This window comes from Falco rusticolus, chromosome 9 (assembly GCF_015220075.1).
Source record: "Falco rusticolus isolate bFalRus1 chromosome 9, bFalRus1.pri, whole genome shotgun sequence".
Taxonomy (NCBI): Eukaryota; Metazoa; Chordata; class Aves; order Falconiformes; family Falconidae; genus Falco; species Falco rusticolus.
Genome location: NC_051195.1, coordinates 44,886,283 through 44,900,094, shown reverse-complemented (window position 1 = coordinate 44,900,094; position 13,812 = coordinate 44,886,283). Strand labels below are relative to the sequence as shown.

Genomic DNA, 13,812 nt, shown 5'->3' with positions numbered 1-13,812 from the left:
GGATTCCTCCTCAAGCCTTTGGATGGACTTGGTCTTCTTGGACCATTCAGTCTTCAGCTTCTTTGCTGACATGCGGTTTAGGGTGGTAATTACTGTGATGTGACTAGAAGCCGTCAGTATAATCATGCTCTTAGAGCATCCGTTTGCCTGGGAATGGGATTGTGTGCGATATTAATCACTATAATAATGTCATGGGAGCTGGTGTAGTGACAGTGAACCTTGATGTGTCTTCTCTCTTGGTTTACAGGACCATGAACATGCCACCTTTGATGACATCCTAGGTACGTGAGTGTTACCTCCTTTTCTTAACTCCTGCCCATTGCAAATGTAACTGATCGATATGTTAAAGTCACTCCATTGCCCTGTGCCTCAGCTGCCACTCATGAAAGTGTTTTCGTCACGCCAGTGATACCTGACAGTCAGTCAGCAGCTGTTGGATGTGCTGCAAAAATAAAACTTCACCTCTGTGGCCCTTTTCTATGTCAAGCTTCTGGTTTATGAAAGGAAAGCCGAGGCACAGGGCAGCAAAGGTACCTGTTGACTGTACTCTGGTAGGTGAGCAGGAGCATTAAGGAGGGTCAGGACAGCTGGGTCTGCTGCAGTGCCATGGTCAGTGTTGAGCAGTGTCTGGCGCTGCACTGTACCTTCTCTGCCCTGTGAAATGCTGGGGTTCCCTGCTTTCCACAGCCAGAAAGCAAAGGGTTTTCTTTGACATCAGTGGGCATGTAGGTGCTGAGCCCCTCTCGCAGCTCAGCCTCCTGCCTTCAGGACTACAGGGAGAAGAAATAAGATTAACATTTAACTTCCTCCATGGATCATCTTTTCCAACTTGTTTTTTGCAGAGGAAATAGAGAAGAAGCTTAACATTTATCGGAAAGGTTGCAAAATCTGGAAGATGCTGATATTCTGCCAGGTACATGACAGTTGTTAAGTGCTTGGATGGTTTGTTGCAAATTTGTCTTTTTCTCCAGGGAAAATTACATAGAGGAACCAATATTCCAAAGTCAGGTTCTGTTAAAGTAACTGCATGTGTACAGCTTTCACTTCTCATTTCCCCAGACAGCGAGCAGTCTCAAGCTGCTGCGACAGCAGGAAATAAAACCTGATTTAGTGGGCCAAGTCCAGAGCTGGGCTGCTTCTCAGCTGCTTTCAAGGAAACCCAGGCAAACTAGCATTAGCGCAGACCTCAAAAGGAGGATTCCAGAAAGAGGAACAAGCATTTGCGATGTGGTGGTAACAGTTTTCATACAGCCTTAGTATAGCAATGACAGTGGTGCGTGTTGTGGGTCAGACCGGCAGGCAGCACAGCCCAGAGGCCAGCGTACGCGGGAGAGGGGTCAGGGTACAGGCTTGCCGAGCTGCGGGTGGGACGGATTCAGGCACTGCTGGTCTGGGGCTGGTCAGGGATTTCCTTCCCAAGTCTCTTTTTCCTCAGGGTGGTCAGCTTTGGACTTCCCCAGCAGCTGTGCAAGGAACCATGAAATGGGAAGTTAGGAAGGTAATCAGACTTGAACTCCCTCCCATGTGCCTAATGCTGTGAAACAGCAGGGTTTTGCGGCACACTGACCTGGAGGTTGCGACTCTTAATTTTCCTGACGTTGTTCTCAGTCTTTTTACACCTACTGCTGCCAAAGTCCAGTTCTTCTACAGCGATGTCTTGCCTGCTTATCCCTGCTTCGCTCAGCTTCTCATCTGCCTACCGCAGCAAGTCCCCTAGCATCCCCAAATTAAAGGGACTTTCTTGTCTTCCCTATTACTCTTCGGCCACCCATAATGAAGGTTTTTATCTATTTTTGTGCCTTTCTGGAGCGAGGTGGGCATATAACTGTAAAAAATGGAGAATCCAACCCCCAACACACTTGCTATATGTGAATATTTCCTGAGCAGCAGGTGCCTGCGGTGTGTGCGGTGGAGGTTGTAGCAGCCGTGCCAGCCTGGTGTATCTGCTCTGCTCCCTTGTGGCACTTCTGGGGATGGCTGTGCAGGACAAGAAACATACCCAGGGCTTGTTTCTGTGCAAAGTGGTTTCATCTCTCTCTCTCTCTCTCCCCCGCTCTCTTGCAGGGAGGTCCTGGTCACTTATACTTGTTAAAGAACAAAGTTGCCACTTTCGCCAAAGTGGAGAAGGAGGAAGATATGATCCTGTGAGTGGCTGTGATATGTTCTGGACTTGAATAGCACTTTTTCTGCTCGGTTTGCTTCGTGTTTGTAGTAGGTGGCTTAACAGGAGAGGTGAAGGGAGCTGGGGTGGCTTGGTCAGGGGAAGAAGAGGCTGAGGGGGGACCTAGCAGCAGCTTACAGCTCCTTCAAGGGGGAGCTGCAAAGATGGTAGAGCCAAGCTCATCCCCGGGGTGGTGCAGCCCTGGGACAGGTCACTAGAAGATTTATGCTTTTATCTGCTGTTCACTGTCTCTCTGGACTAGAGACTATCAAGAAAGGGTAAAAAAGGTTATTTCCTCTCCTAACAAAGGCTCCGCTGACCAGAAACCAGAACATGTACCTCATGCCTCTGTTGCTCAGAAGTGGCTGAGATGGCATTTCTATGCAGGCGACTAGTGGCAGAAAGCCAAACCGTTCCCCCCCAGCTGTCTCTGGTAGCTGCCCTCCTAATTGCAGGGGGAAATGGCATTTGTCTCTGCAAAGCCTGCTCGAAGTCCAGCATGGTACTGAGGAAGATTTTTCCTAACATGCCAGCCTGTCAGCCAGGGATGCTGAGGCAATTTTGCTTCTCCTTGCAGAGAGTTAAGCATTGCTTGTTTTGCAGCCTGCTCACTTGTGCTGGCTCAAACGTACTTGGCTAACAGTGCTTCGTTGTGGGGGAGAGGATGTATACCAACCTGTTCTTACACAACTTTCTGTTGGCATGAGAACTGAGTACTTAAATCAACATCTGTTCAGCACGCTCATGCTCTGGCACAAACGCTGTCAATAAAATTCTTCCGCACGTGTGTGCGGACATGCTTCTGAACACATTCTAGGCATAGCTGGTGCAAAGCTGGTAATTCAGGGACCTTTGGAAAGCTGTGAACACGCAGCTGAAAACTTGGGTGCTTGGAAGTGAATGTTTCCACCCAAGCTGTATGTCCCTGGGAGGCGGTCATGGAAAGCCTTAGGCTGCAGTCTGATCGCAGACCCTACAGAGGATCTGCTGGGCTTTAGAGCCCCCAGAAGTCTGTGCTAAGCTGTTGCACGAGGGAGGTGGTTGGATTTCATGCCCCTTGGGCACAGCATGCTGGTCAGCGCTCACAAAATATAGCAGGTCTGGTGAGCAGCGCCAAGCAAGGGCTAACATGGAACAGCCTGGTTTGGTGTTCTCTCTAGCTATGGAGAAGAAGGGCCTCTCCAGCTGTTCTCTGCTTATTTCGTGCCCTGGAAATGAACCAGTACACTGATAACACTCCTATTTAGAAAGGGCAATTATTAATAGAAATGGGAGAGAGGATATTCGAGGGAACTGCTACAAGAAGAGGATGCTTAGTAAAACTGTCAGTCTAAAAGCAATCCTGGTGGACTTTGCTCCCTTCACTTTGGAGCTTCCTTGGGTTGTTGGGCTACTCCTCCTTCTCTACCACATGACTTGGACCTGCTCCTCAGACCCTTGCTCTGCCCCTGCTTTTCCATGTTGAAGAACCAGTGGTTCTTCCTCAGCAGCTTGCTCCTCAGGCTACAAGCCCTAGGCCCTTTTTGAGCAGTGTGCACACACATCGTTGTGATTAGTCATGCATATGAGGAGATAGATTTATTTATTTATTTTTAATTATGTATTCTGGTTTTTTTTATTTCTTCCAGCTTCTGGAAGAGGTTGAGCCGGCTGATGAGTAAAGTCAATCCTGAACCAAATATCATTCACATCATGGGCTGCTACGTTCTTGGAAACCCCAATGGGGAGAAGGTAAGAGTTCCTGGGTTGCTTCTCGGGGTATGTCTGCTGAGTAGCACCAAGCCCACAGAGGCAATAGTCACTCTGAAGTCTAAACCTTCCTCTTCTGCTGTGGGGAACATGCTGCTATCCTGTCCTATGAGTGGCTGTGAATGGGCAAACCACCCCATGGATTGTGCCTTCCCCAGAGAGCAAGGGAGGAATGCTAAGTCATGTGCAGGACAAATACTGAAGCCTTTGAGAACAGTCATTCATTCAAAGCACTTTATTTGTGCTGGTGAGCTAGTTGTTTTGAAGGACGTGAAGGTTTTCTAGAGGTAGGGAGCAGGATGGGCAATTCTGGGTACCCTGGAGGTTTGTCTTTGTTTTCAGCTGCTAACTCTTGATATGTTTTCCTTTCAGCTATTTCAGAATCTGAAAAACTTAATGAATCCTTATAGGGTTGCCTTTGAGTCCCCACTTGAACTATCAGCTCAAGGTAATTTATTTTCTGTAAAAAGACTCACACGTTCCAAATCGGCCTGCCTCCTTCAGTGGGCAACTTCCTGAAAAAGCAATTTTGAACTCCCTTAAGCCCAGCCATGGTCTTTATTTTGCTTGTGTAGTTCAGTTGCTGAACCTGGTTTTCCCTTTCAAATCCTCCATGTTCACATTCCATCTATCCTGTTTGTTCTGCCTGAAGCTGCAGAGCCCTCACCCAGCTACTGGCAGTGGCAAAGTAGCCTAAACAGTAGGTGGCTTCCCAGGCTGAGTTTAGGAGATCCATCATTTTGCTAGGGTGTGTGAAGTCTGTGGGAGAAATGCACATAGGAGCAGAACCTCTTCTGTGACCTGGTGTGCAGGGGTCGCTTCCCCAGGACTCAAACCACTGGTACTGGGTGAGTTGTGCCATCAACAAGCGACTGGGATATAGCCTACTGGAGCCATTCTACATCTCAGTCTGCTTTGCCTTTTTTTTTTTTTTCCTATAGCTCAAGATATTTCAAGGGACTATGTAATTTTTCCTGTTCTTTGGTCCATGTAAGTAATTACGGGTGCAGCTTCAAGAGGAACTTACTCTGAATTTGCCCTTGTTATTTTATCTTTGCTGTAGTCCTTGGTGCTTTGTTCTCTTGGAAGATGAATACAAGCAGCAGTAGGCTATAAGCACTGTGGATACATCCTCTGCTGCCCACAGCTGGCATCAGCACTGATGGGTTATTCTTGACTCCCACTTACTGTCGTAGGAATGTATGGGAGTTGAGCACATTTGTGCTGCGCAGGGTCCTCTGCGTGTGTCCTGTGGAGGTTTGCACCCAGCTTTATACAGTGCTTGCACAGATCCCACAGCGAACATGCTCATAACATGTGTGCTGAGAAGCGACTTGCAGGGAAATTCCTGGATTTACATGCAGCTTGGCAGGCAAGGCAGCAGGTTCTGTGCGCATGTATTTGAGCAGTTGGTCTTTCAGGAGGCTGGTGTGAAGAATACGTCTGAATTTATCCCCTTGATCACTCTGGGATGTTCCAGTAGTGTACCCTCTCTAATCCTTCACAAAGTCACCTAAAACTAATCTTAATCAGGCCTCAAAAGCGAAAATCCCCTCCTTGAGCTGTCTCAGAGCCCATGGTTGCTTGCTCTGCTGTTTTCAAATGCACTCGCTGCCACCCGTGCATGGCCTTCGGTCTGTGGCCGCCTTGTCAGTCGCACCACCTTCAATCAGAGGCGCCAGTGGCGCAGAACTTGCGTTTGCGTGTCCTGGTGAGCTCGTTGCTGTGAGAAGAGACAGCTCTGCAGGACAGAGACAGCCTGTTAACGCTAATTTAAAAAGAAAAACAAAAAGGCATTTTTATTTTGAATTTTCAATGTTAATTATTTTTAATGTTTCCCACGAATCTTTACAGTGAGTTAACTCTTGATTTGTAATTTCCTGGCGTCGCTGTGCCGGGTTGCCTCAGTGCAGGCTGTTGGAGCTGTTGCCTGATACTCTGCAGCCCCGGCCTCCCCCTTCTGCAGTCAGTGCAGAGGGGTCAAAGCCTGGAGGCAGACTTTGTGCTCAGCTCCCACCCCCAGGGATAAACCCTGCCAGGGGATTATAAGGAGCCTTTCGTGGTTTGAGGAGATCTAGAAAGATGTTTGCTTCTCATGGGCACCTTCACGTGTCCTGGGTAGGTGCTGAATGTCGGTATTCTCCAAATTAAGGAGGTGGATGGGTTCTGCTGTGTCCCTGCCTGTAGGTGGGTTGAAGTTTTTTGTTGCTGCTGTGGCCTCTTGCATCTCCCATGCTACAGGCTGTAACCCCTCTGCTTCGTTTCACTTCTCCTAGGTAAGCAAATGATTGAGACTTACTTTGACTTCCGCCTTTACCGCCTCTGGAAGACCCGCCAGCACTCCAAACTATTGGATTACGATGACATTTTATGAGCTGGAGAAGACTTTGCAAGAGGAAGTTGATCACCGGTGTCCAAGAAGTCGTGCTTATTGCAGAGAGACTTTTTTTATTGGCACAGGGAGCCCTTCAAAGCCCTACAGGAGGCAGCAGTGCTAAAGGGAGGGAAGAAGGAGCCCTCGGAAGTGTGTCGGGGGGGTGAAAGTCTCCTGAGTCAAGAGAGACTGGAGGGAAAGGGTTTGACACCTCACTCGCCTCAGGTCAGAGCCGTGGTGTCTCAGGAGGAGCTGTGTGAAACGAGGACAGGATGAAGTTCCTTGCAGAACTGAGCTGTTTTGGGTCAGAATGGGCCAGATTTAATTCCAGGTCCTTTTAAAAGACTTTTGAAGCTCAGGTTTTCTTACAAAAAAAAAAAAAAAAAAAAAATCAGTTTACCCGTGCACTACAGTGAAGAAGTGAGCAGAGCACAGGGGAAGGAGGGGTTTGTACTGATGGGACCTTCTGTGCTGGAGATCTTGGAGAGCAAGGACTGCTACACCTACTCCTGCAAGCTTAGATCAAGACGATCCAGTTTCAATGTGAATATATACTGGAATATAGAATTGAAATCTAACTCTTGTTTTGTTTTGTTTAATAGAAAATAAGTGCAATTTTTATAGCAAGAGGGGTAAAATCCCTCCCAATATTTAATTAGTTAAAAATAACACACCAGTAACCAATAGATGAGGTATTTTTGGTCTGCTTGAAAATATATTCAGAATGGTAATATATCTTCTGTAGACATATTTAATCACCAGCAAACATGGGTTTAACATAACTTAGCAGACCCTGCATGTCTGCTGCATTGATTAATCCGGTTTGGTTCTTTACTTTCAGAGTAGCTGTGTTGCACTAATTGTATGTGCTCTCACGAATGTATATTCCTCCTCCGATTAGACACAACTTTGTTACTTTCTATTTTGCTGCTTGCAAAACTATGGGACTTTAGTTTTGCTGAAATACTTTAGGTTAGAAATACGGTACCTGGTTGGGAAACCTCCATCAGGTTCACTATGGTATAAAAATGAATTAGAAATTAATAGCCATGGTAATTACTTGTTCATGCCAGTGTTTTGCTATGTGTTGAGAGACGAGCTCTCTTTCTAGTCTGCTGCGTGGAGCAGCGCGGTTGCAAGACCACCAGAAACCCTCCACGGAGACTGTTCACTGAGGCATTTAGAAGAAATGCTTCTGGAGGAATACAGGACGGGTTTGTAGCATGAGTTTGAATATTCCCTCTGTTCACTTGATTGCCAGTTGTTTGTGCATAATCCACCTCTTTTCCTATGCTAAAAAGACCTGTTTATTGGTCCGAGCTGCTCACGTCCCTTCCTGTGTAGGACAGAGTGAACTCAGAGCTTTGTCAGAGCAGCTGTGGTTTGAGAACCCAGGTTTGTACTTGATGTTTGAGGATATATTTTGAAATATAGTTACTTTTGTTTGGGGGTGCGGGGGGTGTGTGATTTTTTTTTTTGGGAAGGGGTGTTTTCATCTACTCTCCTGCTCAGAGGATAAATACTACTTACAGTCTGCGTAGGTCACTCTGGCAGTTCTGGGAGGTGATACAAGTTATTTCTTCTATAAGTAAAATCTACTGGAGTAGTAACAGGGAAGGACTCCCTTGGTTTTCTGACTTCCTGGTATCTAAAATTAGTTGATTGTGAAGCGAAGGAAAATATATGTACAAATCTTCTTTTAAATACTTACAAAAAGAACTGGTTGTTCTGATCTGTAGAGTACTCCTTCCCCCGTGACATATCTGTGGTTGTAATTTTGGGGAGCAGGTCTCTGGCTAGAACTGCTGAACCCTTTACATTTATAGCAGAACTTTTAAAGAAATAATGTACATACAGTAAGGAGAGGAATAGGTGGAGAGAGTTGGGTTAAAGCCATTGAAAGCAACATATGGAACCCAGTAGGTCTGGGCTGTTGCCTCCCAGTCTGGCTGGAAGCCGTTGGGAAGCCGCCCTGATCCCGGGGAGGTTTGGGAGCTGCACCTCATCTCTGGCTGGGCTCAGCCGCTGAACTCCGTCGTGTTTTTCCAGACTTGTAGTGAAGGGGGTGACAGGCACCACTCTGTAGCTGTCGGAAGAAAATGCCAGATATAAAAAAGAAAACAAAATTTCTGCTGATTTGCTGTTTTTTAGCATGGTAGCTTCCGCCAGCTGCGCTTGTGAGAGGGGGGAGCTGTAGGCGCGGTGAAAGCACAAAGTCATGTGGTGTTTGGAGAAGGAGACGGTGGTGGCAGGATTAAAATGCCGACACAAAACTCTCCCTTTTTGACCCTTTTACCTCCTGTGGTTCCACTCCTACCTGGAGACAGACAAACCATTCTTCCTTTCTCTTTTCTAAAGTAAAATCCCAATTCCGTGAACTTGGTAGCATGAATGTAGCATTGTGGAACTATTGAAAATCTTATTGAACTCCAAAAGGGCCCATTTATGTATCCACTTCTGTGATTTCTCTGTAGAACTATTGTGTATCTCTCCTCATTGACCACTTGTAGAACTAGGGGCGCGAAGTAGAAAGGTAGATTGTACAGTTGCATAACTCCTATAGGAAGATGTATGTTTGAATGAACATTTAAGGACTGTTTTACTGGTGCAGTTAACTATAGTATAGTATAATGATAAACCATGAATGCATTTCTCTCCAAAGATCTATATTCCTCATAGTTTGTGATGTTTATGACATGAGCATATTATTTCCTTTGTAGCGTTCATTTGACTAAAGAGATGAAATACGCTAAAAGCTGTGACTGGAAAGACAATATTGATGTTTAAAGTCCTTTGTGCAAATAGCGTCATTGAAGTTAACTGTTTCTGAAAGAGGAAAACTAGTTTCTTCTCCTTTTTAACTGGCTGAGTTGTTCAAGTCGCTGCTGGGAAAGGAAGAGATCAGCAGAGGGTAGGATGCAAAAAAAGAAAATTGGAATTATTTAGAGGTAAAATTAGAGCCTGTAACTTCCTCAGTTGGACCAGCCTGTAAAGGACAACCTCTGGGTGTGCGCTCACCACCAGCCCACAGCGCGGTCACAGCCAGGATGTCCCCTCCGCGGAGGCCGAGCGCTGGTTCCGCACATGCCGAGCGGGATCTGGGTGGCACGCGGAGGCCGAGCCGGGCAGTGCTGGTGACACATGGCGTGCCTGCTGGACCTCTGCCCCGGGAGCTGCAGCTGCCCGGTGCACGGGACAGTGTGTCGTCCCACTTCTACCTGCTTCTTCCAGCTTCTCCCCACCCGCTCGTATCTCTGACTGAAGCCCTGAAACCACTTTGTTCACAGGTAGCTGCTGTCTGAGTCAGCTTGGAGCTCACCTCTGGCACGGGCAATCCTGGCAAGCAGCGTACCGAGAAGCAGGTTGAATTGGGATAGCCAGACCGGGCGCCAGCCCTGGCACCACGTGTGGGCTTTCTGCTGCTCATGCCTGACCTGATGAATGCCAGCAGAGTCTGTGGTGGCATTATGGCCTGGGCTGGGATTGTCACCTCCAGGAGAGGAGAAGGGTCTCTGGTGCTCACATGCTGGGCGCAGCCCCCAGCCGTATTATCTGGGGCCAGCAGAGAATATTCACTCAGCTGTAGAGGCTTGCGGGGTGTGTGTGTCATCTTGGATGTGGCACTTGTCTTATACAGAGTTTTCCAGAGAGGCTTTTCTCTTTTCCTTCTGTTTGACTGGGGAGGAGAACGAAGAAGAGAATTCAGGTTACCTGAGGCACATAGAAATATGTAGAAAATGGAGATGAATTCTTTTGCACCTCTCCTCATACCGCAGCCTCCAGCTTCCCTTTGCAGCTGACCTCTAGGCCTGGGCTGGGAAACGGATGAGTTAGCAGATAATCCCTTCCTGCATTTAAAAAAACCAAAAACAAACCCAAAAAACCCCAGAAAAATCATTGTAGCCAGCAAAACATCTGACCGCAAAAGGGAACCAGCCCGCTTGTCCTGCCCTGTGTGAGGGCTCGGCGGTGCGCACCCCTGGGATCCCAACTGCTTCTGCCTCCGAGTGCCCCTGGAGCATCCCGAGAGGCCCACCCTGCCTCTGCGGAGGGGGCTCTGGAAGTGAATTTGTCCTTTCTCAGCCTGCACTTGTGGCCTGCAGCTCAGCACGGGTTTCCTGCTCCAGGGGCCTCTCGCGTGCGTGTGTATGTGCGTTCACGCCGTCTCTCCACGTACCAGCTCTTTCCCGTGGTCTAGGGGAGATGCTGCCCCTCTGTTCCCCCACTTATTTTGCCGTGTGCGGTAAAGCGTGAGGCAGCGTTACCATTGTCGTCGATGCTGTGTTCGCATCTCTCCGGCTCCTGGCATGCACCCATCTCACAAATAGCCACTGTTGTTTCGGGACGTGACTGTGTTAATGACCTGTGGCTGCGAGTTCCTGTTCCCAAGGCTCTGCTGGCAGAGCGACTGCCAACGCTGCTTCGTCACCTTCAGGCAACAGAAGTGGGGTTAGCTGAAAGAATGGAAAATGCTGATTGTAAATAACCAGCCTGGCAGGATCTGGAAATGGGAGTGTGTCCTTAATCCCAGCCCAGATAGGAGGTGAAACGACAGGCTTGTTCTGCTCTCTTGGTGTAAGTGTAAACATTCAACCCATCAAAACCCCGTTTAAAAGTCTGACATGAATATATTGGTCCCAGGATAAGGTATGTTAACTGTAGGATTTAAAAAGGCCTTCCAGGGCCCTTGGCATGCATGGCTGGAACCGTGCATCAGATGATGTGCTTGTATCAGCCTTCCTCGAACGATTGGGCCACGCTGCCAGTACGGGGATGCGGATTTGCAGGTGCACGTAAAGCTGAATCGCTCTGTGCTCTGGGTTTTGCCGTGATGGTCCCTGGAGCTGACGATACGGACGGCCCTTCCTGAAGGATGCTGCAGATATCCTCCCGAGGGATAATGAGCAGCAACATCATTTCCGTGCCATCTGTCAAAAGTTGTTTGTGATCCTGTATTTTGTCCCACTGATAACAGAGTATCCATGGCTTTCTGCATTTTCCATGGGAGTGTTTTTTTAATTCTCAGTGCTGGAAACACAAGCCAAAGTCAACTGGAGACTGTTATGGTCTTGATGAGAAGTCGGCCTGCTAATAGTATTGCATACTCGAGCTGACTGGGTGCATGGGTAGTTTAATGACCATGAACTAGACTGTGGTCATTGCTACTCCCAGGTTACCCTGCTGTGTAATCAGCGGAATTAGTAGTAAGGTACCAATGTTTGCTGTCTCCGCTCACATGGTGGTGCGCAGTCTCTTGCTGAGGTTGTGCGTGAGCGACTGAAGAGTGTTGGGAACTGATAGCTGCTTTGATAAGGAAATAAATTCAGTCTACATACTGCCCATCAGTGTGAAAATCTTAAAATACTGGAAAGAATAACCATTATGGACATTTAAATGCAAAGAATTCATCTGAAGGGAAGCTAAATTGCATTTTCATAGATGTTTAGTAAATTCTAAAGAATAACAACCTAATAATTTTTCACATTATTGTATTGCTTTTAGCGCATCCTTAAACTTGACACAGAGAAGGACAGATAAGACCCCCGTAGAGCTGTCTTGCATTAGACAGGGGGGAGGCAGTCTATACGTAGTTAATTGGGCACTCCAGGCTTCCTCGTCTCAGCATCCAAAGGAATCTGTGATTAACCACGGCAGGCACGGCCCTGTAAAGCGTTGGCAGGAGGAGCCTCTCCAGCCGCACTGCAAAGCCTCGGGTGAAGCAAACGGATCCGCAGAGCCCCTCGGGAAGCCGCTGGAGCCAGGCAGCCACCTGGGGTGGCCCCTCCTGGGAGTCACTGAGTACCTCCAGCAACAACCTACGGGCACAGCCACGGCCCTGGTGTCCGTGGGCTTTCTGTGTGTGCCGGTGGCAGTTTTGTCCCATGGCTGTGCAGGGGATGTGATGGGTGGTACTTGGGGAACTTTTCTTACCCAGGGAGGCTGCAGCAGGTGGCCAGGGGCTGGTCACGGCCGTGGTCACCCTGGCCTCTGACTCAGGACCAGCACCAATCGCATCAGTGGTATTCAAAAAGTTTCAACAGAAGGTGTGGGGTTATGAGATTACTTATTTATTAGTGCTAAAATTTGGCTGTAGCAATACAGTCCCCACTGCAAGGTCCTGTTAGCTTGGAGCTGGGAATTCAAGGACAGATAGCTTTGCCCTTACATTTAAAACGCCCTAAAACGTGGCAGATAAGTACAGCTGAGCAAGGCTTTTTCGAGTATGGATCCTGCTCCCCGGCGCTTGCTGTGCTCCCTGTGCTAAATGAGGCATTATTTTCTAGGTGTTAAGATGGGGGTGACTGAGGAAACCAAGTGAGTTTGGTGTTCCTCATCCCAGGAAACCAGGCTAGAGTTGTACTCAAATGAGCAAGAAGGGGCTGTAGTTTTTGCTACAAGTTAAACAGTGTGTGTTTCCTGTTGTTCTTTAACAACACTATTCCTGGAACTGGGGTGACTTCAGCTGTGATACCGAGCAGCAGCAAAAACTGAGCTCTCACAGGGCTGGGAGTGATGGGCTTTTGGGAACTTTACTGTTTCCCCTCAGGGTTCAGGCACTGGGTTTTGTTTCCAGCTCCTTCGGTCAGCTGCGAGCCCTCCTTTTGCTACTGCAGAGCTGCTAGTGAGGGGGCATCACTGGTTTTCTGAAAGGAAAACAAAATGCATAACAAGTGGAAAAGGTAACGATGCCAACTTTGACAGTTGATCTGGTAATGTGGGGAAGGACAGGTTACATCCAGTAATGCTCCTAAACTCTGAGATATTTGAGCAAATGACTTTCATCCAAATTGGAAAAACAAAAGAAGCATAGTTGTCAAAATAATGGGGGGGACACGCCCCCAAACCACCCAGGTGTGAATAGTCATCGACCCTTTGACAAACCTTGTTAAGATAAAGTGCTCTGTGGTGCGATTCTGCTCAGCTGAGCTCAGAGGGAGCTGGCAGCACCCTGCTGCTTTCAAAACCAAACTCAAGTGCAGGGTGGCATGGCTGCATCCTTCTGTGCTGCCCAGGCGAGGCTGGGACCGTGTGTACCTGCCCGCCACATCTCCGAGCACTCCGGTCCCTCCCGCTCATCCATCTTGGCAGGAAGCTGACGGCAGAACAGATGCGTATGGAGCTTGAAAGGTTGGCCACGAGAGCCTCTGGGTTAGAGCTCAGCCTGGGACCTGCTGCTTCGGGGCCAAAACTGTCGTAAAGTTAATGGAGAGCTTTGAAAACAAAGATTGTAAGCTCCGAGGTTGCGGTGGGCCCTGGACCAGCAGGTTGGCTCCTTGGAGACGTCAGAGGAAAGTTACTGCAAAGCCCTCTCCCCAGTTTTCGAGGTGGTTTCTGGCTGGCTGCCTGCTGCCCGGGCATGAGGTGAACCTGACTGTGATGCAGGAGACATCTGCCATCTCTGCTGCCTCCCTTAACACGTTTCTCTGAGACAAGCTGCTGCTTTGTGTATGATAACCAGGTTTCAAATACGTGGATGTTTCTAGCTTTTAAGATGTGATTTAATAAAAAGAGATGTTTCTGGGAAGCA

At 48.1% G+C, this 13,812-nt stretch overlaps 1 protein-coding gene across 6 annotated transcripts in view; it reads left to right on the top strand.

Moving 5' to 3' along the window:
- The window catches only part of NSMF (NMDA receptor synaptonuclear signaling and neuronal migration factor), a 52,832-nt gene extending 39,020 nt beyond the window's left edge, over positions 1–13,812 (top strand). For 5 of the 6 annotated variants that reach the window (XM_037400609.1, XM_037400611.1, XM_037400610.1 and 2 more), the window contains 6 exons: positions 248–281; positions 843–913; positions 2,065–2,144; positions 3,790–3,892; positions 4,283–4,358; positions 6,187–6,654. In XM_037400609.1, coding sequence (XP_037256506.1) covers positions 248–281; positions 843–913; positions 2,065–2,144; positions 3,790–3,892; positions 4,283–4,358; positions 6,187–6,284 — 462 coding nt within the window. In that variant the 3' untranslated portion in view covers positions 6,285–6,654. Of the gene's footprint in view, positions 1–247; positions 282–842; positions 914–2,064; positions 2,145–3,789; positions 3,893–4,282; positions 4,359–6,186 lie in introns of all 6 variants that reach the window. The other variant, XM_037400606.1, reaches the window with a different exon arrangement.